We start from the raw sequence: 20,999 nt of genomic DNA, 5'->3' as shown, positions 1-20,999 counted from the left end.
GTGAAAATGTTGCCTGCTGAATGCTAGGCTTAATGCTATGCTAGCTATCAATACTCTTACACAAATGCTTGTGTAGCTATGGTTGAAAAGCATTTTTTGAAAATCTGAGATCACAGTGTTGTTAACAAAAGGCTAAGCTTGTGTGCCAATATATTTATTTAATTTAATTTGCGATTTTCATGAATAGTTAACGTTGCGTTATGGTAATGAGCTTGAGGCTATAATTATGCTCCCGGAAACGGGATTGCTCGTCGCAACAGGTTAAATTTGAAACAACAACTTAAATAGCAATGAGTTATAACAAAAACCTACTGAAGCTATTTAAATCATTGCCCATTCCTGATTTGGATTTCAGTTTGTCTTTAAGAAGTTGTTTTTCTAACAACTACTGCATTCAGTGTCACAAAAATTCAAATTTGATGAAACTGTAAAAATTAAAAAATGATGAATCCATTTATATTTTCATATCATGCCACAATGAAATTGCAAAGATAAAATTAAAATAGAAAATTCTGACTGGGCACAGACGTCAATTCAACATCTATTACGCGTTGGTTCCACAGAGCACAACATACAGTCGTCTCCTTGCCTGAAGAGTTGCATTGGCTACAGGCTTTGGCTTAGCGGACTAATGTGCTCTTCTGACATGCAAAATACCCTTTTTTCAAATCCTGTCAGTCATATTTGTGCCGTGGCTCAGATTGGTCTCTGTGAGGAGGAGGAGGAGGTCAAAGGATGGGGAATTGTAACTGAGGTAGTTCAGTAACCAGTAATGCATAATGAGTATGCCTAACCTTCCCTGAAACCTGAAGAGTTGCATTGGGTAAATGCCAATGCTTCAGCTTAGTGGGGTATCCAGGGTACATTCAAGTGCCCTTTCAACCTCTCCAAAGTTTCCGAATGTGGTAATTGCACTGTTTTTGCACACTGGATTTCAAGGTCCTGGAGTGGCCTAGCCAGTCTCCAGATCTCAACCCCATAGAAAATCTTTGGAGGGAGTTGAAAGTCTGTGTTGCCCAGCAACAGCCCCAAAACATCACTGCTCTAGAGGAGATCTGCATGGAGGAATGGGCCAAAATACCAGCAACAGTGTGTGAAAACCTTGTGAAGACTTACAGAAAACGTTTGACCTCTGTCATTGCCAACAAAGGGTATATCACAAAGTATTGAGATAAACTTTTGTTATTGACCAAATACTTATTTTCCACCATAATTTGCAAATAAATTCATTAAAAATCCTACAATGTGATTTTCAGGATTTTTTTTCTCATTTTGTCTGTCATAGTTGAAGTGTACCTATGATGAAAATTACAGGCCTCTCTCATATATTTAAGTGGGAGAACTTGCACAATTGGTGGCTGACTAAATACTTTTTTGCCCCACTGTACATGTAATTACCATTACCATTCATGAGATCCCCACATTGTAGCCTGTACATTTACAATTATACACTAAAACAATGTTTACCAATCTTCGTCCTGGGACATCAATGGTTACACATTATAATTAATGGACTAGAAACAGGATTTCGCTAGTTAAAGGCTGATTTGTAATTATTATATACAGAAATATGTATTTTTTAAACAGTACACTCCACTTCCTATGCATCATGTAAGTACTCTAAAACCAGCTCATCTCAATATCTAATGCCCTTCATCTACATTGATCTGATAAACACAGGATAGGTGTAGTATTTCATTAAATGAATACAAGTTCAATCGGTACTTCAATGCACATCTGTTGTGGATTATAAAAACAGAGGAAGAAAGAGGAAGCGAGAGGTGTGAAAGACAAAGGGAAAGAGGTAAGAACTTAGGAGCAGGGAAGGCAGCATTAATGAATTATTAATGAATTAATTCATTGATTAATGAATCAGTGCTACCCAAATATTCTCTCAGTTCATCACAATTACACAAGTGTCTCTAGTCAGCCCGAAGGTTATCTTAAGAGCGGGTGAGGTGGTGATGATGGGACTGGGGGTTGGCATCCTCCCACTTATCAAAACATATCTACAGACGAGAGACAGATGGAGAGAGCGAGAGCATGTTTAAGCCTTGTGTTTTTATTTTTTATTCTAACATTGTTGGTCATCATAATCATCAGGAGGTGACATGCAAAACTGACCTGGGATCATTAACTCTGGGACTACTGCCTTTTTATCTGTATTTCAATGCAAAGCATCTCCTTAATAATACTTCCTGTTGATCTGACCAAGTGACCTCTCACCTCTGATCATGCTGTGCCCTCTATGTAGCCAGTTCAGATGCGGGAGGGGTTCCCCGACACAGCTGAAATAACCTAGAGGATTTAGGGAGAAGAGGAGAGAGGGTAGAAGTGAAGGAGAGAGACTGTTATGGAGAAAATAAGGTAGTTAAAGACACACTGTTCAACAGGAATCTGTGTGTGTGGCCTCATCTGGTGTCCACACCACACTAAGTGGCTGCAGAGTACTTTATGCTGAAAAACATGAACAGACACACAAAGACAAACAATATAGCGTAGTTGTAGAAATAATGAAGTGTCTTACTATTCTCCATGGTTGGCCCTCTTGCCGATTCTTTGAAGGTGGAAGGAGCCACAGTTATACACCTGAGCCTGCACAACACAATCCATCAATCATATTGATATATGAGTGTGTAGGTGTGGGTTATTGGGTGTCTAATTTTTCTACATTTTTTCAATGTGGGTGATTTAACTTTTTGATGCACCCATCCCGTTAGCGGGATCATTTTCGTCAACATCCACTGAATTGCAGAGTGCCAAATTCAAATTAAATTACTAAAAAGATTTAATTTTCATGAAATCATAAGTGCAATATAGGAAAACACAGCTTAGCTTGTTGTTAATCCACCTGGCATGTCAGATTTCAAAAAAGCTTTTCGGCGAAAGCATACCAAGCGTTTATCTTGTTAGGGAAGTGCTCCCGCTGTGGGGATCAAATCAGCGGAAATTTCAAGTGCACATACAATGTACTGAATTAAAGCTACACTCGTTGTGAATCTAGCTACTGAGTCAGATTTGTAAAATGCTTTTCGGCGAAAGCATGAGAAGCTATTATCTGATAGCATGCACCCAAAAGTACTGGAACTTCATCTAAAACGACAGATTTTGCGGTAGCCGGTCCTAACCAAAACGCAGAAATAAAATATAAAACATTCATTACCTTTGACGAGCTTCTTTCTTGGCACTCCTAGATGTCCCATAAACATCATTTTGGGTCTTTTTTTCGATTAAATCGGTCCATATATAGCCTAGATATCGATCTATGAAGAGTGTGTGATCAACGAAAAAATAGCGTTTTTTAACGTAACGTCATTTTTTAAAATTAAAAACGTCGACGATAAACTTTCACAAAACACTTCGAAATACTTTTGTAATGCAACTTTAGGTATTAGTAAACGTTAATAATCTATCAAAATGATCACGGGGCGATGTATATTCTTTAGCTTCATGTCTTGATATCATGTCCGGATATATCTCAACCAAAACATCCTGTCGGGACCGGAAGAAATCGGCTTCCTTGTGTCCGTTTGACCAAGAAACAAATCCGAGACAAATGACAAGACTGTTGACATCTGAAACTATGAAACTATGTCTAAAGACTGTTCACAACACGTGGAAGCCATAGGAAAAGGATATCCCTTTAAATGGAGTGAAGGCAGGCAATGGAACAGAGAGCTTTCAGGAAAAACAGCACTTCCGGTTTGGAAGTATAACAGAATATCAGTTCTGTTATACTCACAGACAATATTTTGACAATTTTCTATCCTAATCTAATTATATGCATATTCTACATTCTGGGCCTGAGAAATAGGCAGTTTCATTTGGGTACGTTTTTCATCCAAACATCAAAATACTGCCCCCTACACTCAACAGGTTAAAATGGCCTGTTTTGTTTTTATACAGACATCACACCCTTACCTAAACAGCACCCTCACCTGAGAAGTAGGAATCAAAGGGAGAGAAACTGGGAATTGAATAACTGCAGTTGACATAGCTAAGTAAATGGAAGAATACTCTTATTGCAATGTGAATGGCTCTAAAAAAGAGACTTTGGTTGTGCATTGTATAGTCTATGATGTTGCCAGGGAACAGCACCCTCTTCGAAGAAGTAGGAGGTGAAGAGCTCCCGCACACGGATTGCCTCTCTTGCTGCGTGGTTAGACCCCACCCTTGAAACATCCTGCAGAACAGCAGACTTCTCCTCTGGCGCATGGTGGTGAGCTACAGATCCTCTTGTGTCCATCCTCATGAAGTTATTCACACACCTGAATTCCTCCAGGAGGCAGTCCCAGATGGCCCTGGTCACCCAACCTTGCAGTGCTCTACACGTTAACTGTAGGCAATCGTTTTGAAGGAATCTCCAGTTACAAGGTATCTGTAGGAATATGGAGAACAATGTAATTATTAGACTTTAACATCACCAGGTCATTGTGGATTACTAAAGTATAATATCCCTGATAACAAATCAAGGTAACATTGGATTGATAGATGCATGGGCACACATATGTTCATGTGTAGATGTGACAATAACAGGATCATATCAAGGATAGCATCACAAATTAATACATACTGTAAATACCACTTGAAACTTGATATGCTGAATTCTTGATGCACAATCGAACATGCTGCTATATGCTGCCAGCACGCCCACAAGCGAGTCGCAATGGGTGGCCTAAGCGGCACGCGGCAATTTATCGCTATCTAGTGTACATTCACCATTATGTCCCGCCCCACTTCCAAAACCAAATTTGCACCCCTGGACAGATGCATTTACATTTCCAATATGGATGGAGGACTTATATTTGCAAATTGAGGTTTGAATCCCAGAGCCAACTAGTGAAAAACCTGCCAGTGTGCCTTTGAGCAAGGCACTTAAGTGTAATTGCTCCTGTAAGTCGCTCTGGATAAGAGCGTCGACTAAAATGTAAAAATGTAAATGCATTTTAAGGTGTCTTTTCAGAAGTTATAAATGTTAACTCATGTGATAATGTTCTGTGTATTTAGAGTTGAATTTAAGCAATTTTTTGCCAGTTATAAATATTGGTAACGTATTAATAAATGTTAATAGGTCTGCTCCTTTAAAATAATGTATCCTTTTGAGCAGTTATAAATGATGATAATGTATTTATAAGTGTTCATATGTCTGCCACTTTAACAGTTATACATGTTGGTAAAGCATGTATAGATGATGTGAGCACTTATTGGAGTGTATACAGTATCTTCCATAGGAAACCTAGTACAATCATAAAAGTATAGATAATAGAATAGACATTTCCATTGAAGTTGCAATTTTAAAGTTTTGCACTTAACACACAGAAACAGCACATCGTCCACGTAATTCATCTCATAAGCCTAATAGTACTGTAGAGCTCTTTTTACTTCACACAATATAGCTGGGTCACCCCATTCTGTCCTTAGGGGTCCACCACCCTGTAGCGCCCCAACCCAAAACACCCCACTCAGCTTTAGGATCTTATTGAAACATTAATTATTGGTTGCGGGTGTGTTAGGCCAAGGCCAGAGTGACAACCCACAGGACAGCAGACACCCAGGGTGCTAGCAATTGCCTAAATAGATATCTCCTCTGACATGGGCATGTTTTCAGTACAGACTAATCTTACTGTATTTCATATAAATCATCCAGACCTTATGAAGGTTGCCCAGTATACCCTTAATCTTGTAATAGATCAAATCTAGTGATACATAACTTGACATTTCTACCGTCCATTGTGACATTGTGGGAGGATAACCAACCTTCTAATTAATGGCAATGCATTTCTTAGACGCTATAAATGCTTGGTTACACATTTTCCAGCATCAACATTTCCAAGCAAACAAAAACAGTGAGAAGGGAGAATATGTAGACATGTTAATATAAAGCAACATACTTTTTGCCGGAATTCAGCCGACCTTCTTCACAAGGCCATAACATAAAAAGATGTCCCCCATTGTGTTTTACACCTCCAGCAGAGACATTACATTTCTGAGTGCATGTTATTCAGTTTCACTGGCATATAGAACCGTCTATTGATGTCTGAGATGATATGAACATGACTGGACATTCAAACATATCTGTATCCATTCAGCATCATCTATAGCTTCTATCTGCAAGCTATAGCCTCCATAGCCTCTATAGCCCTCTAGCCTCCATCAACCCTTGATACTGTTTGGAAATCAACTTTGGAGGTTTATCAGACTGCCTTAAAATAGTTTCAATCTGTGAAGCCTCTGGCTTGTCCAGTGTTTGCTGCACAGAGAGAATAAAGTGTTTTATCTGCAAAAATTCACCTCAGCTCCGTCACAGACTGGCTGCCTGAACCTGCTGAGACCCCTGTCCCCATCTGATACTTCTAAGATGAGGTATGACAAATAATTATCTTGGTGTACATTTATACAATATATTTTCCAATAATAGAATCAAAGGTTCAATAATTGAATTGACCATTATTCCCAGACCCCAGAATGTAGCTTTAAGATCAACTCAAGATGGAACTTTGTATCATTCACTGATATTGTTAATATCACCTGAGCTCTGTAGACTGGTCTTCCCTAGCTTTCTAACCCTGCTGGGACACCTATCACCATCTGGTGGTTTCATCAGAAATTGTATTTGCATTTCCTCATTTTTCAATTTTTATTAGAATCTGTCATTTTGAATGTAATATTTTTGAATTTGCAATGCACAAATTGAAGTTGTAAATAGTTGAAAAGTTGCTAAAAAGCTTTTGTTTTTGCATGAAGTGACCATGTGTCATATGAAACCATACCAAATGAGTTTCCCGGATTTATGTTTAATATGTTACGTTTAGTCCATGAGACCAGGCTGCTCAACTAAAGAATAGCCAGTTGCTGCTCTGCTTGCTTTGCAACTTGGAGAAAAAGCACAACACTTACACACTGTCAGCAGCTGAATCTGTTCAACTCTCTCGTGCTAGTCCAGCCAGCCTTTCAGAAAAGAAAGCTAGACGGGTGCAGGGGTGCAGAGCCAGACACACAGAATCACAATGGACTCAAATAGCCATTACTTCTATAAGAACATGCCATTGCCTTCTGTCTGAATATTCCTCACACTTGCAGGCGTTATGGTAAGTAATGGAATTGCTTATTGCATCTTTTGATTTTCAAACTTCTCTGACACTAGAATGTGTTGGCCTGATCCAGCGTGACAATGGATAAGTGCCTAATGGGTAAATATCAAGAATTGAAATGACCCAGATCCCAGAGTCTACTTTAATAAAAGCTAAGTTGATTTTGATGTGGAGTCGATCAATCCATTTACTAGGCCTGACACAAGACAGCTAATCCATGTCATTTTCTTTTTGACTCTCCTTTCCTCTCCATTTTAGATCGTCCTCTTCACCGTCACATAAAGATTGTGCTGCTGGGGTGCAGGTTTAGTGGAAAGAATGCAGTAGGGAACACCATTCCGGCCAGATTAAAATGGAGCTATTCCTTATTGAAGAGAGCTATACTGTGTGTGAAGAAACAAGGGAAAGTAGAATGGTGGAAGGTCACTGTGGTTGATACGCCAGGCTGGTGGAATTCCTGTCCTGAAGAAAAAACTTCTGTGCTGGTTAAAAAGCAGATAAAAGCGAGTGCATCTTTGTGTCCTCCAGGACCCCATGCAATCCTCCTGGTCATAAAGGCTTTCCACTCATTTACAGAGGAACGTAGAAGAGCAGTGGAGGATCACATTGAGATTGTCAGTGATAACGTCTGGAGTCACACTATAGTGCTGTTCATCAATGGAGAATGTCTGGGAAAGGCAGGCATCGAGGAGTACTTCTGAGTGAAGGGGAGGCGCTCCAGTGACTGGTTGAGAAATGTGGGAACAGGTATCACGTCTTCAACTTTCAACGGGTCCCAGAGCTTCTGTAATGAAAATAGACAACATGGTGGCAGACAAAGATGGTAAACATTTTGAAATAGGTAGAATAGTTGTAAAGAAGACAGAATGGAAAAGGCTGCAAAACAGAGACTGACAAAGGTGAAGGAAGAGAGAAAAATCCCCAGGTCATTGAAAGGTCTCGAATTAAAGTCTCAAATTAAAATCAATGCACTGTGGTAGGCATAAAAAATAACAGAAACGTTTATCTAGGGGAGTGTTTGTGTATCAACCAATCTCAGTAACAAGAGGGGCCACTCCACATCTAAAATGTGCAAATAAGCAGTATGTGTGTAGTTTGTTACTTTCGTGTTTGTTTATCAGTTGCCATTTAAGTTCTTCACTCATTGAAAGCGCTGATTCGAAAACATTTCGGTAATTTCTTGAAAACACTGTCAGTGAGGTGAGTTATATAAATGGAGCAGAAATGAAAGACTGACATGGTATACTTTTTGTTATTGTTGCAATTGCAACATCACTAGCCCATAAAAATACAAGCTTACATAAATGTTCATTTGGCATGCCGCATAATCTCTGTCAATTATATAAAATACATAGCCATGGGTTATGCCAAAATAGTTTTCCAGCCCACATCGCTTTGGCATAAATGTATCAAATCCATGATAAAATCTGCAGGCACGGTTAAAAACAGAATGAACACAATAATCAATTCTGTGCCCCCATACTGCTGCAGCATAAGTAATGATACGTAGCACCAATGAATCAAACAGTTTAGTGAAACATTGGAAATGTAGGCCACCCATGGCTTTACACTTTGCAATTACGGCACCAAGGGCAAAATTTGCAAAGTTAGAAAGGTACTTAACCCTCCTGTTGTGTTCGCTTCATGTTAATTCATTCTGTGTTCCCGGTCCAAAATGAGCACCCCATTATAGCTGATTATAAATCCATAATAATACATGTATTATCATCTAATATTGTGTTAGATCTTTTTATCAACTTATGGTCTTGTGAAAATTAAACATTTTCAACTTCTATTTGCTAGTTATGGCCTGTAGGCCTCATTGACCTGAGCTCATACAACTTGTTTTCAACGATAACAAATACCCAGATGAAACATATTGTGCTATTTATCACAGACTACTTTGTGTCAAAGTTTAACAAGGACATTTGTTTTGAAACCATTTCAAATGTTTAAATAGTGGCAGGATTTTATGTCATTAACCCGGGATATGGTATATCGCCGTTGGCCCTGGGGTCATCCTGATAACATTTCCAGCTGACAGCTGACCTCTCCTCTCAGGTAGGGATGAAGACCAGGACAAATTCCCATTCTTTGACCGGAATGTAACAACAACCTCAGCAGGGCCCTCTTCCTCATCACTGGGTTGTTCCACATCGGTTGTCTGTTGGTCTGGATCATATTCTGTGTTGTCTTCAACTTCTGACACTTCCTCCTCTAATGCATCTTCACTGTCAGTTTCCTGGCCTCTCTCCTCCTCACCAGTGTCATGATCAAAGATATGATCAAGAGCCTCCCATACAGAATATCGTTTGGTCATTGTGTTGCCACAGAATGAATTGTGAGCTAGGCCTCAAAAAAGCTTTATATACCAGAGCTGCGAGAAAAGTTCTACATATTATTGAAACAGTGTTGCGATTGTTTGTGAGAATGCCAACAGGTGTGATACTCGTGGTGGAAATATTCTACTAGGTAAAGGTTCTGTGGGGGTTGCCATGGAAGCCAAGAAGGGGAGTGAGGTGTGTGTGTGTGCTCAGACACACATGCATGTGGGGGTCTGGGAGAGGAAGTGTGTCCGTCTGATGAATTGGCATGTGCTTGAACTCAATTATATACACTAATTGTACTGTAGTCTCACCAAAAGGCTCCTCAACAGCTTCTAGCCCCAAGCCATAAGACTGCTGAACAATTCATAAAATCGCCAACGGACAATTTACATTGACCCCCCCCCAACCTGCCTGAACCCCCGCACACTGCCTGGGTACCAGGGCCCCCTGTATATAGCCTCCACACTGCCTCGGTACCGGGGCCCCTTGTATATAGCCTCCACACTGCCTGGGTACCAGGGCCCCCTGTATATAGCTTCCACACTGCCTCGGTACCGGGGCCCCTTGTATATAGCCTCCACACTGCCTGGGTACCAGGGCCCCCTGTATATAGCTTCCACACTGCCTCGGTACCGGGGCCCCATGTATATAGCCTCCACACTGCCTCGGTACCGGGGCCCCCTGTATATAGCCTCCACACTGCCTGGGTACCGGGACCCCTGTATATAGCCACCACACTGCCTCGGTACCGGGGCCCCCTGTATATAGCCTCCACTCTGTCTCGGTACCGCCACCTGTATATAGCCTCCACACTGCCTCGGTACCGGGACCCCTGTATATAGCCTCCACACTGCCTGGGTACCGGGACCCCTGTATATAGCCACCACACTGCCTCGGTACCGGGGCCCCCTGTATATAGCCTCCACTCTGTCTCGGTACCGCCACCTGTATATAGCCTCCACACTGCCTCGGTACCAGGACCCCTGTATATAGCCACCACACTACCTCGGTATCGCGGCCCCCTGTATATAGCCTCCACACTGCCTCAGTACCGGGGCCCCCTGTATATAGCCTCCACACTGCCTCGGTACCGCGGCCCCCTGTATATAGCCTCCACACTGCCTCTGTACCGGGACCCCTGTATATAGCCACCACACTGCCTCGGTACCGGGGCCCCCTGTATATAGCCTCCACACTGCCTCTGTACCGCGGCCCCCTGTATATAGCCTCCACACTGCCTGGGTACCAGGGCCCCCTGTATATAGCCTCCACACTGCCTGGGTACCAGGGCCCCCTTTATATAGCCTCCACACTGCCTGGGTACCAGGGCCCCCTGTATATAGCCTCCACACTGCCTCGGTACCGCGGCGCCCTGTATATAGCCTCCACACTGCCTGGGTACCAGGGCCCCCTGTATATAACCTCCACACTGCCTGGGTACCAGTGCCTGGGTACCAGGGCCCCCTGGTTATCGTTATTCTTATTGTGTTACTTTTTATTATTACTTTTTATTTCAGTCTACTTGGTAAATATTTCTTCTTTTTGAACTGCACTGTTGGTTAAGGGCTTGTAAGGAACATTTCACGGTAAAGTCTACACTATTCAGCGCATGTGACAAATAACAGTTGATTTGATTTCACCCATTCATTTCTAATGACCGGCCATTTTTGACTGGGAACACCAGAGGTGTATAAAAGTTTAAAAAAACACCCAAAATGTAATGCAAATGATCAAAATGCATTTTGTGTGTTCAGATGCCCTGTGTGGACAAAGTAATGGAACCTTATGACAATCAGATTAAATTAACTAAATTTTTCAGAGAGGAAACGTGTAAATCGGTCCAATTTGACCAGAACACAGCAGGAGGGTTGAGACACAGTATAAACATTTTAAAATACATGAATAATCAACCTCAGATACTTGTACTCACTGACATCTAATGTGGCAGGACCACAGGTGAACATAGAATGTGTTCTATGCACTGAGAAATTCCTTGTGTACTACCTTAGTTTTGTATACATGGATATTCAAAACAATATTTATATATACCAATATAAAACAATATAGAAACGTTGTATTTTTGGTGTATGTAAAGTATTACAGTGCACTGCGCTATAATGTGCCTTGAAATGAATCCCAACCTAAATGGTGGAAGCCCTCAATGCCTCTGTCCATGCTAAAGCAGGCTTTGTGGCAAATACAGTATTATCTTCATATGATCATATATTAAATATACCATTATGTTGTTCTCTCTTTATGTGATTCCAAACAACTCTTAGAGTTCAAGTTTGTGCTACTGTTGTACAGAGAAGCTGGGAAGACTTCAGAAGGAGACACCATCTTTGGCACAAGGTGTGATCCATTCCCACCATTGCCTGTTCAGTGTGTAAAGAGACATAGAAGAGTGGCGGGGAGACAGGTCACTGTGGTCGACACACCAGCCTGGTGGAGGGAATTTCTGAAGAAAGCTCCTGTGCAAGAGTTGGATAAACAGGGAATAGTGTGTGTGTGTCACTGTGTTCCCAGCAAACCATGTTTTCTTCCTGGTCCTAAAGATGGACTATACGTTCACTGAGGAAGAAAGAATGGCAGTAGAGGAGCACATGTAACTTCTTGGCAAGACCTTCTGGAATGAACAACACTATAGTGCTGTTCACTAATGGAGAGTGGCTGGGAGATGCAACCATTGAGCAGTACATTGAGTGGGAAGTGGAGGCCCTTCAGCGGATGGTTGAGAAGTGTGAGAACAGTTATCATGTCTTCAAAAACCTTGGCAGAGATGATGTCCTGGAGCTGCTGGAGGAGATAGAAGACATGGTGGCAAGAAACATGGAAGATCAGTTTTACACTTAAAATGGTATACTTGGAAGTATGATCATTGAGTAGAGCATCATTGCCTAGTTTCTGTATGTATTACAAATTAAGATTATATTGTCAAATTGTTTATATTGAAAACACCTGTGACGTGATCTATGAACGAACAATGTTCAATTGTACTGATTTATGTTGTAATTTGTGGGACAACTATGCAGTAGAAGGCAAAGCGCAGTAACTACGTAATTGTTTTACAGTGAAATCTGACTTAGTATTTTTCTGTCCAGACAGACAGCAATTTCTGATACTGCATGGTATATTCTGATCAACTGGCTTGTTCTTGTGTCAGGAAAATAAATAGCACATTAATCAGCTATTATACCACAGCATTGTTGAATACTTGAATACAAACTGAAATTGCATACAATGTCCAACACGGAATTTATGTAACTAGCTAGCTGGCATGCATTGATTTGTTTTTGCAGAAACATATTTTGTTGGAGCATCTGATGATCTAATATTGAGAGTGATGAACATGGTTTGCTAGCAACAAACTATATATTTAGCTAGCTTCTAGCCTGGTGTTTGATATGCAATAGGATGTTCTCGTAATTAACAGTGCGTGTTGACAAGTGTCCTGACGAGAAGGCAAACTTTTCTAGCTATGCCAGGCAAAATCGGGCATTATCAGCTCATTGTTATGGATGTATCCAAATTAATTTCAACAGATAACAGGGGTTGCGCCCATGTATATAACGTTATAACTAATCGAATGAGCGACTAGGTCGTGTCTATAGCAACCAAAAGATGAGAAAGTATGAATTTGCTCATTAAAATTAAAATGTCAACTAAATTATTTTATTTCTACCGGTAAATATGTGCTTAGTATTGTTTTCTTTGGCAATTGTGGTTTAAGTGGGATAAACATCTTATACAAACGTAATGCAGTAAACTGATATTCTGGCTGCAGTGGTTGAGACTCTGTAGCCATAACTAGTTGGCTAACTAGCAGCAAGCAAAGGATAAGACGTAGCCATGGAACATAAAGAACGATTGGGTCGCATCCGTAATTATCAAACTATTATCAAACTCTCGCAACCAAAAGAGTTTGAATTCGCTTATAAAAATTAAAATATCGACTTAAAAGATAACATTTTGAAAGGTAAATGTGTGCTTTCAAATTGTTTACTTTGACAACTGAGGTATAAGCAGGATAAACACCTCCGCTGGAAAAATGTACTACGCAAAGGGACTCGGCTCCGTCTCGTCCCGCTGTGTCATCTACTATTGGGGGGGCAGGGTAGCCTAGTGGTTAGAGCGTTGGACTAATAATCAAAAGGTTTGAAGTTCGAATCCCCGAGCTGACAAGGTACAAATCTGTTGTTCTTTCCCTGAACAAGGCAGTTAACCCACTGTTCCTAGGCTGTCATTGAAAATAAGAATTTGTTCTTTAACTGACCTGCCTAGTTGAATAAAGGGTAAAAAAAAAAATTTTAAATTCAAAGTTAACGTACAAAATGTCGGCGTTTATCCCATACATAAACCCGATCATTACAACAAAGGTCTAAGATTTTAGACCAAATTCATAGTTACTGTATTTTGGCTTTGTAGGGCAGTGTGGACACATCCCTGGACAGGAAGTATCTGTTCCAGACAGTAATCTCACAGGCACAGCCCAAGGCTGGATATACTTCCATGGTACAAACTAGAGAAAAGGAGAAGAGCTCTGAGACACACCTTCACACCCCTCTCTCTTCCTCCCCAGACTCCTGTCTAAAACAAGGTCATCAAAAACTCATTACCCTCCACAGCCTGCCCATGATACCTACCAGCCAAGTGGAGCTATTCCTCATTTTATATCACTCTTTATGGAACAGTATGATGACACAAGCAGAGGGAATCTGCACTAGTAACTCATCACTCACCACGTTTTATATGTGTAATTGATTGGTTGATTGATTTTGATGATAAAATTGCATATACAGGGATCACCTCTCAATTATTTTGTTAAAATATTAACAGAAGTGAATTTATGTTAATATCAAGTGGCATAGCATGGTTATGTTATTGTAAATAAATACAGAATTCATGGTTGGGCAACTCCAGTCCTCAGGGGTCTGATTGGTTTCACACTTTTCCCCAGCCCTATAGCTAACACACCTGATGAAAGCTGATTATTGGAGTCAGCTGTGGCTGGCGCAAAAGTGTGACACCAGTCAGGCCCCGAGGACTGGAGTTAGCCTTCCCTGGTTCATATCATGCATTTATTGGGCTTGTGTTCATATCAACACAGTTAACTGTGGGACAGCACAGTGTACCTCCCAAACAGAACTGCATGATACTGCTTATTTCTACAGTACAATGCAATCAGACTTATATTGAACTCCTGTATTCAGTGGAAAACTGAAATGTCATTGCCCATTAGGTTTTATGCTCATGTATTTATGGCGTAATCATGTCTGGTTTGTACGATGGCCTGTAAGGACAAGATGCCAGTGTGTGATAATAGTAATACAACTCTAATCTGAACTGTCTGTGCTGTCTGGATATCTGAAAGAGGAGAACGAGAGCAACACAAAAAGAGATTGCGTGTACTGTCTTGTGAATATGTATACTTTATCTTGTATTTGGTGACTACTCTTTTTCATATGATTATTATTGCTATTGTTAACTGTAATGATATTGTTTGTTGTTGTTGTTGTTAATGCCATAATTTGTTTGGCGATGTACTATAAGTTCCCTTACTTTTTATACCGATAAAGGTTTTTAGAACAGATTTGAACTGAATGCAGTTGAATTGAATTGATTAGAATGGACAGAGGGAGCGATAAGGACAGACTGTTCCGTGCTCATTCCTATTCCCTTATACAGGAACAACGATAAAGAGACAAATCCACACAGGTGCAGGAATAACCCTAACGGGGAGGAGGCATGTGCGAGTGAGATAGAGATGGAGACGTGCTGAGCTATCTGTTGCAGGCGTTGGAACCAAGATGATTTTTCTGAACAGAACCATTATTTTTTCTCGTTCCACAGTTCCGACGATGCAAAATAAAGTTATGAACGGTTCGAACCCAAAAAAAGTATGGGTTAATATCATTCCTTTCTGTTCCTTTTTAAACCTCTGATCGACATTAAATGACCTCACCAATCCATACGGATGGAGCAGCTTGCTGTGGAGCAGGCAAGCTGTTGTTGTTTTCATCTAGGCAGCATATTTAGTTATTTTCCCATTTTCTGTTTCCAACCCCTGACCTGTTGTGCATTTATCAGTGGTTGCCTGCCTTTCTGTCTTCATGAACACAGAGAAATGAGGTAAATGTCGCCAGATAAAGAAGAAGGTATGTGACGTGTTCAGAAAACTACGAGAGAAGATACTGCAGAGTAAGAGTGGAAGAGGAAACAGAGCAGGGACATGGGGTGATACATTCCTCTATGCCCACATTGTGTGTGTACTGTATGTGCTGGTGTGTGCAATGGGCTTGCCCACCCAAGCCCCTCACCCAGGCTATGACACAGACAAAGTGGACATAATGTGATGACTTTTTGTGTGGAGCAGAAAGGGAACTTATCAATGCACTGTGTTTGTGTGCCTACGTTAGTGTGTGTGTGTGTGTGTGTGTGTGTGTGTGTGTGTGTGTGTGTGTGTGTGTGTGTGTGTGTGTGTGTGTGTGTGTGTGTGTGTGTGTGTGTGTGTGTGTGTGTGTGTGTGTGTGTGTGTGTGTGTGTGTGTGTGTGTGTGTGTGTGTGTGTGTGTGTGTGTGTGTGTGTGTGTGTGTGTGTGTGGGCGTGTTGGTGAAGACGATATTGTGTGACAGGATGGGGTGGGGGTGAAATTTTGTATTAAGGTTTGTTGGAAACTGACTAATTGACTTGAACATGTTTTAGTATGTTTATAACTATATAAGTGGCCTAGCAGTAGTGATTAAAATGTTATGGGTTAGACAGAATGATGTATATGCAAAAGCATTTGTGGCTGGCGGCAAACTACATAGGGGGCCTGTCTCTGAGACAGTATGTTTCCATAAGACTGAGATAGGTGGCATATGATTGTCACGCCCTGGTCGAAGTATTTTGTGTTTTTCTCTATGTATTTGGTCAGGCCAGGGTGTGACATGGGTTTTTGTATGTGGTGTGTAGCTTAGTGGGATTGTAGCTTAGTGGGGTGTTCTAGGAGAGTCTATGGCTGTCTGAAGTGGTTCTCAATCAGAGGCAGGTGTTTATCGTCGTCTCTGATTGGGAACCATATTTAGGCAGCCATATTCTTTGGTTGTATTGTGGGTGATTGTCCTGAGAGTCTTGATGTCCTTAGTCTGTGTTAGTTTGCACCAGTTAAGGCTGTTTCGGTTTTCACTACGTTTATTGTTTTGTAGAGTTTGTGTTTTGGATTCGTGTTACATTGTGTGATTAAACATGGATCGCAATATACACGCTGCAGTTTGGTCCGACTCTCCTTCACCACATGAAAACCGTGACAGAATCACCCACCGTAAACGGACCAAGCAGCGTGTCAACAGGCAGGAGCAGCCCAAAGAGGAGCTGCGTATTAAGGATTTCTGGACATGGGAGGAAATCCTTGACGGGAGAGGACCCTGGGCTAAACCAGGGGAGTGTAGCCGCCCAAAGGTGCAGCAGGAGAAGAGGAAACAGGAGCAGCCCAAAGAGGAGTACAGTATGGACTATACTTCTTGGGAGGAGATAGACAGGTGGGCGGTCGACCCAGGGAGAGTGCCGGAGCCCGCCTGGGATTCGATGGAGCAGTGCGCGGAAGGTTACAGGAGAATGAGTTTGGCGAAGCAAGCACGACGGCGCGGATGGAAGCCCGGGAATCAGCCCCAAAAATGTATTGGGGGGGGGGGCTTACAGGGAGTATGGCAACGCCAGGTAGGAGACCTGCGCAAACTCCCTGTGCTTACCGGGGCTAGAGAGACTGGGCAGGCACCGTGTTATGCAGTGGTGCGCATGGTGTCCCCAGTGCGGGTGCATAGCCCGGTGCGGTATATTCCAGCTCCGCGTATCGGCCGGGCTAGATTGAGCGTCGAGCCAAATGCCATTAAGCCGGCTCTACGCATCTGGTCCCCAGTGCGTCTCCTTGGGCCGGCTTACATGGCACCAGCCTTGCGCTCGGTGTCTCCGGTTCGCCTACATAGCCCAGTACGGGCTATTCCACCTCGCCGCACTGGCAGGGCGACCGAGAGTATTCAACCAGGTAAGGTTGGGCAGGCTCGGTGCTCAAGAGCTCCAGTGCGCTTGCACGGTCCGGTCTATCCAGTACCACCTCCACACCCCAGCCCTCCGGCAGCAGCTCCCCGCACCAGGCTTCATGTGCGTATCCTCGGCCCAGTACCACCAGTGCCAGCACCACGCATCAGGCCTATAGTGCGCCTCGTCTCTCCTGTGCTGCCGGAGTCTCCCGCCTGTCCGGCGCCGCTGCCGGAGTCTCCCGCCTGTCCGGTGCCGCTGTCTCGCCTGTCGCGCCGCTGCCGGAGTCTCCCGCCTGTCCGGCGCCTGCTCTCCCGCCTGTCCGGCGCCGCTGCCGGAGTCTCCCGCCTGTCCGGCGCCGCTGCCGGAGTCTCCCGCCTGTCCGGCGCCGCTGCCGGAGTCTCCCGCCTGTCCGGCGCCAGAGCCCCTTGGCCCAGAGGCGCCAGAGCCCCTCGGCCCAGAGGCGCCAGAGCCCCTCGGCCCAGAGGCGCCAGAGCCCCTCGGCCCAGAGGCGCCAGAGCCCCTCGGCCCAGAGGCGCCAGAGCCCCTCGGCCCAGAGGCGCCAGAGCCCCTCAGCCCAGAGGCGCCAGAGCCCCTCTGTCCTGAGCTTCCTTTCACTCCTGAGCTTCCTTTCACTCCTGAGATTCCTTTCACTCCTGAGCTTCCTTTCACTCCTGAGCTTCCTTTCACTCCTGAGCTTCCTTTCACTCCCGAGCTTCCCCTCAGTCCCGACCTTCCCCTCAGTCCCGACCTTCCCCTCAGTCCCGACCTTCCCCTCAGTCCCGACCTTCCCCTCAGTCCCGAGCTTCCCCTCAGTCTAGTGGGGTTCTGGGTGAGGAATACTAGGCCATGGTTGGCGGCGAGTGTGGACTATCTAGGGACGCAAGGAGAGGGGACTAAGACAGTTACTGAGTGGGGTCCACGTCCCGCGCCGGAGCCGCCACCATGGACAGACGCCCACCCGGACCCTCCCTATTGATTTGAGGTGCGTTCGTGAGTCCGCACCTTAGGGGGGGGGTTCTGTCACGCCCTGGTCGAAGTATTTTGTGTTTTTCTTTATGTATTTGGTCAGGCCAGCGTGTGACATGGGTTTTTGTATGTGGTGTGTAGCTTAGTGGGATTGTAGCTTAGTGGGGTGTTCTAGGAGAGTCTATGGCTGTCTGAAGTGGTTCTCAATCAGAGGCAGGTGTTTATCGTCGTCTCTGATTGGGAACCATATTTAGGCAGCCATATTCTTTGGTTGTATTGTGGGTGATTGTCCTGAGTGTCTTGATGTCCTTAGTCTGTGTTAGTTTGCACCAGTTAAGGCTGTTTCGGTTTTCACTACGTTTATTGTTTTGTAGAGTTTGTGTTTTGGATTCGTGTTACATTGTGTGATTAAACATGGATCGCAATATACACGCTGCAGTTTGGTCCGACTCTCCTTCACCACATGAAAACCGTGACAATGATAGAGTTAATACTACAGATTGTGAACTATTGAACTAACCTCTTGTAAAACCTGCAGACTGAGGAGAAAGGGTACAAGCATGAGGAAGTGTATAGTCTTCATTTTTGTAGACCCCAGCAGAACAGTATCCCTAAGGTATAAAGTATTGATTGGTTTTTGCCATTTATGTTTATCCATAGCTTAACGCATTACTAATAATTATCATATCTTGTGTTTTATTTTTATTTTCAAGTTTTTTTTATATCACTCTCTTAGGATGCTGAAGGAGGAAGAGAAAGTCAAAAGCTCCAGATGAAATGTCATTATCAGGAAGGGGAAGAAGAATCCCATTTAGTGTGATTAGAGGTCAGAGGCCTTGGAGGTGTAAACACAAATCAACTGAGAAAATTGATCATGTTTACTTTTCTGTTCATTTATAAGTAATTTCAAAGTTCATATAATGTTGTACAGTATGGAGTTACTGTTCAAAAAGGAGGGACTGTTGGGTTCTAGCTTGAAATATATTTATTCATGTTACCATACTAGAACTTATTGATTACTGTACAAGTTTAAAAGCTGCGGTCAATGGAGGGTGGATAATAACTAGGTGTATGGAATGTTCCTGAGTGAGACAAGTGGGAGTGCAGAAAGTTTACATTCTGTAAAAACATGTTAGTATTAAATGTCTCCTAAAGAGGGAGGCAAAAGGCAACAGTCTGGTTTCAGCCACTGTTAAGGTATGACATTCGTGGATCAGGGAGGAGCGAGGAATTCGGACCGAGGTCAGATAAGATGAAGTGAGAAGGAACACACATATAATTCCATGCCAACGAAGATTCTAGCATGAGACTACACCAGTGAGAAGAACAAATTAAGTTCCAGACCAGCAACAGAGATGTATTGGCTGTCTAGATGTGCAAGGAGTTGGCACCAGCTAGTAGGAGGGTATAAATATATGTGCTTGTGTAAACATGTCTTTGTCTTTTTCAGCTGTTTGACCCAGTGGGTGAATAAACTTGGTTTGAGCTTTTTCCAGTTGTCCGTGAGTTTTTACTCTGTTTGTTCAGAACCTAACAGGTTTGAAAATGTGTGGGGCTTTGAAGTGTGATGACGATAGCCTAATTCTGTCCACTCTACACTCCCACACCCAACTGACCTCATACAATCATAATTCTCTCTGTCACTTGTTTGTGTGTGTGTGTGCTTGCACACGTGCTTGTTTTTTATTTTAAAATATATACATATATTAACCCTTCCCCTTGGAGGACAAATATCTTTTCGTTTTTTTTACAGCCTTTTTGCTACATATACATACATTTTGCATACACATTTTACATACACATTTTTTGATTCTGTTGCATTTTTTCGATAAATTGAAAAAAAAAATGAATGACTATATTTGAGTTTAAACAACATTTGTTGTAATAACTGTTCTATCTTTTCTGGAGGATAAATCTGAAATAGTTTAAGAAAGGGCAGTATTTTAAACAAAATGTCATTTTCAATTAGTCTGAAATGAGAAGTTGTCATCTGTATAAAGGCAAAAAGGCAATTTTTGAACAAAGGACGAGCCTTTCTTAATAATCTACTGGAGAACCATTTTAGGTTTAAGTATAACTTATGTATCATTGAAGCTTTTCGTGAGAGGTTTAAAGCTTTAATATTTAATCATTTTAGCTTCCCAAACGTATAGTCATTATATAAATAGGCAGCTTTAAATTTTGTCTGGCTTAGCATTCCAAATAAAATTATATATTTTTTGCTCATTTAAATTTACATTTAAGTCATTTAGCAGACGCTCTTATCCAGAGCGACTTACAAATTGGTGCATTCACCTTATGACATCCAGTGGAACAGCCACTTTACAATAGTGCATCTAAATCTTTTAAGGGGGGGGGTGGTGAGAAGGATTACTTTATCCTATCCTAGGTATTCCTTAAAGAGGTGGGGTTTCAGGTGTCTCTGGAAGGTGGTGATTGACTCCGCTGTCCTGGCGTCGTGAGGGAGTTTGTTCCACCATTGCGGGGCCAGAGCAGCGAACAGTTTTGACTGGGCTGAGCGGGAACTGTACTTCCTCATTTGACTTAAAAAACTAGTGATCTGGAGTAGGCAGTGCCATTAGTAAGTAAGTAAACT

At 42.6% G+C, this 20,999-nt stretch overlaps 1 protein-coding gene across 1 annotated transcript in view; it reads left to right on the top strand.

Moving 5' to 3' along the window:
* Positions 1-12,049: 12,049 nt before the first annotated feature.
* Positions 12,050-20,999, top strand: part of LOC127931912 (translation initiation factor IF-2-like) — a 46,315-nt gene continuing 37,365 nt past the window's right edge. The window contains exons 1-2 of the mRNA XM_052526050.1: positions 12,050-12,238; positions 19,854-19,869. Coding sequence (XP_052382010.1) covers positions 12,050-12,238; positions 19,854-19,869 — 205 coding nt within the window. The remainder of the gene's footprint in view (positions 12,239-19,853; positions 19,870-20,999) is intronic.

Source organism: Oncorhynchus keta, chromosome 10 (genome assembly GCF_023373465.1).
Source record: "Oncorhynchus keta strain PuntledgeMale-10-30-2019 chromosome 10, Oket_V2, whole genome shotgun sequence".
Lineage (NCBI taxonomy): Eukaryota > Metazoa > Chordata > Actinopteri > Salmoniformes > Salmonidae > Oncorhynchus > Oncorhynchus keta.
Note: the sequence above shows the minus strand (reverse complement) of the source record. Positions and strands in the feature narration are given on the sequence as shown.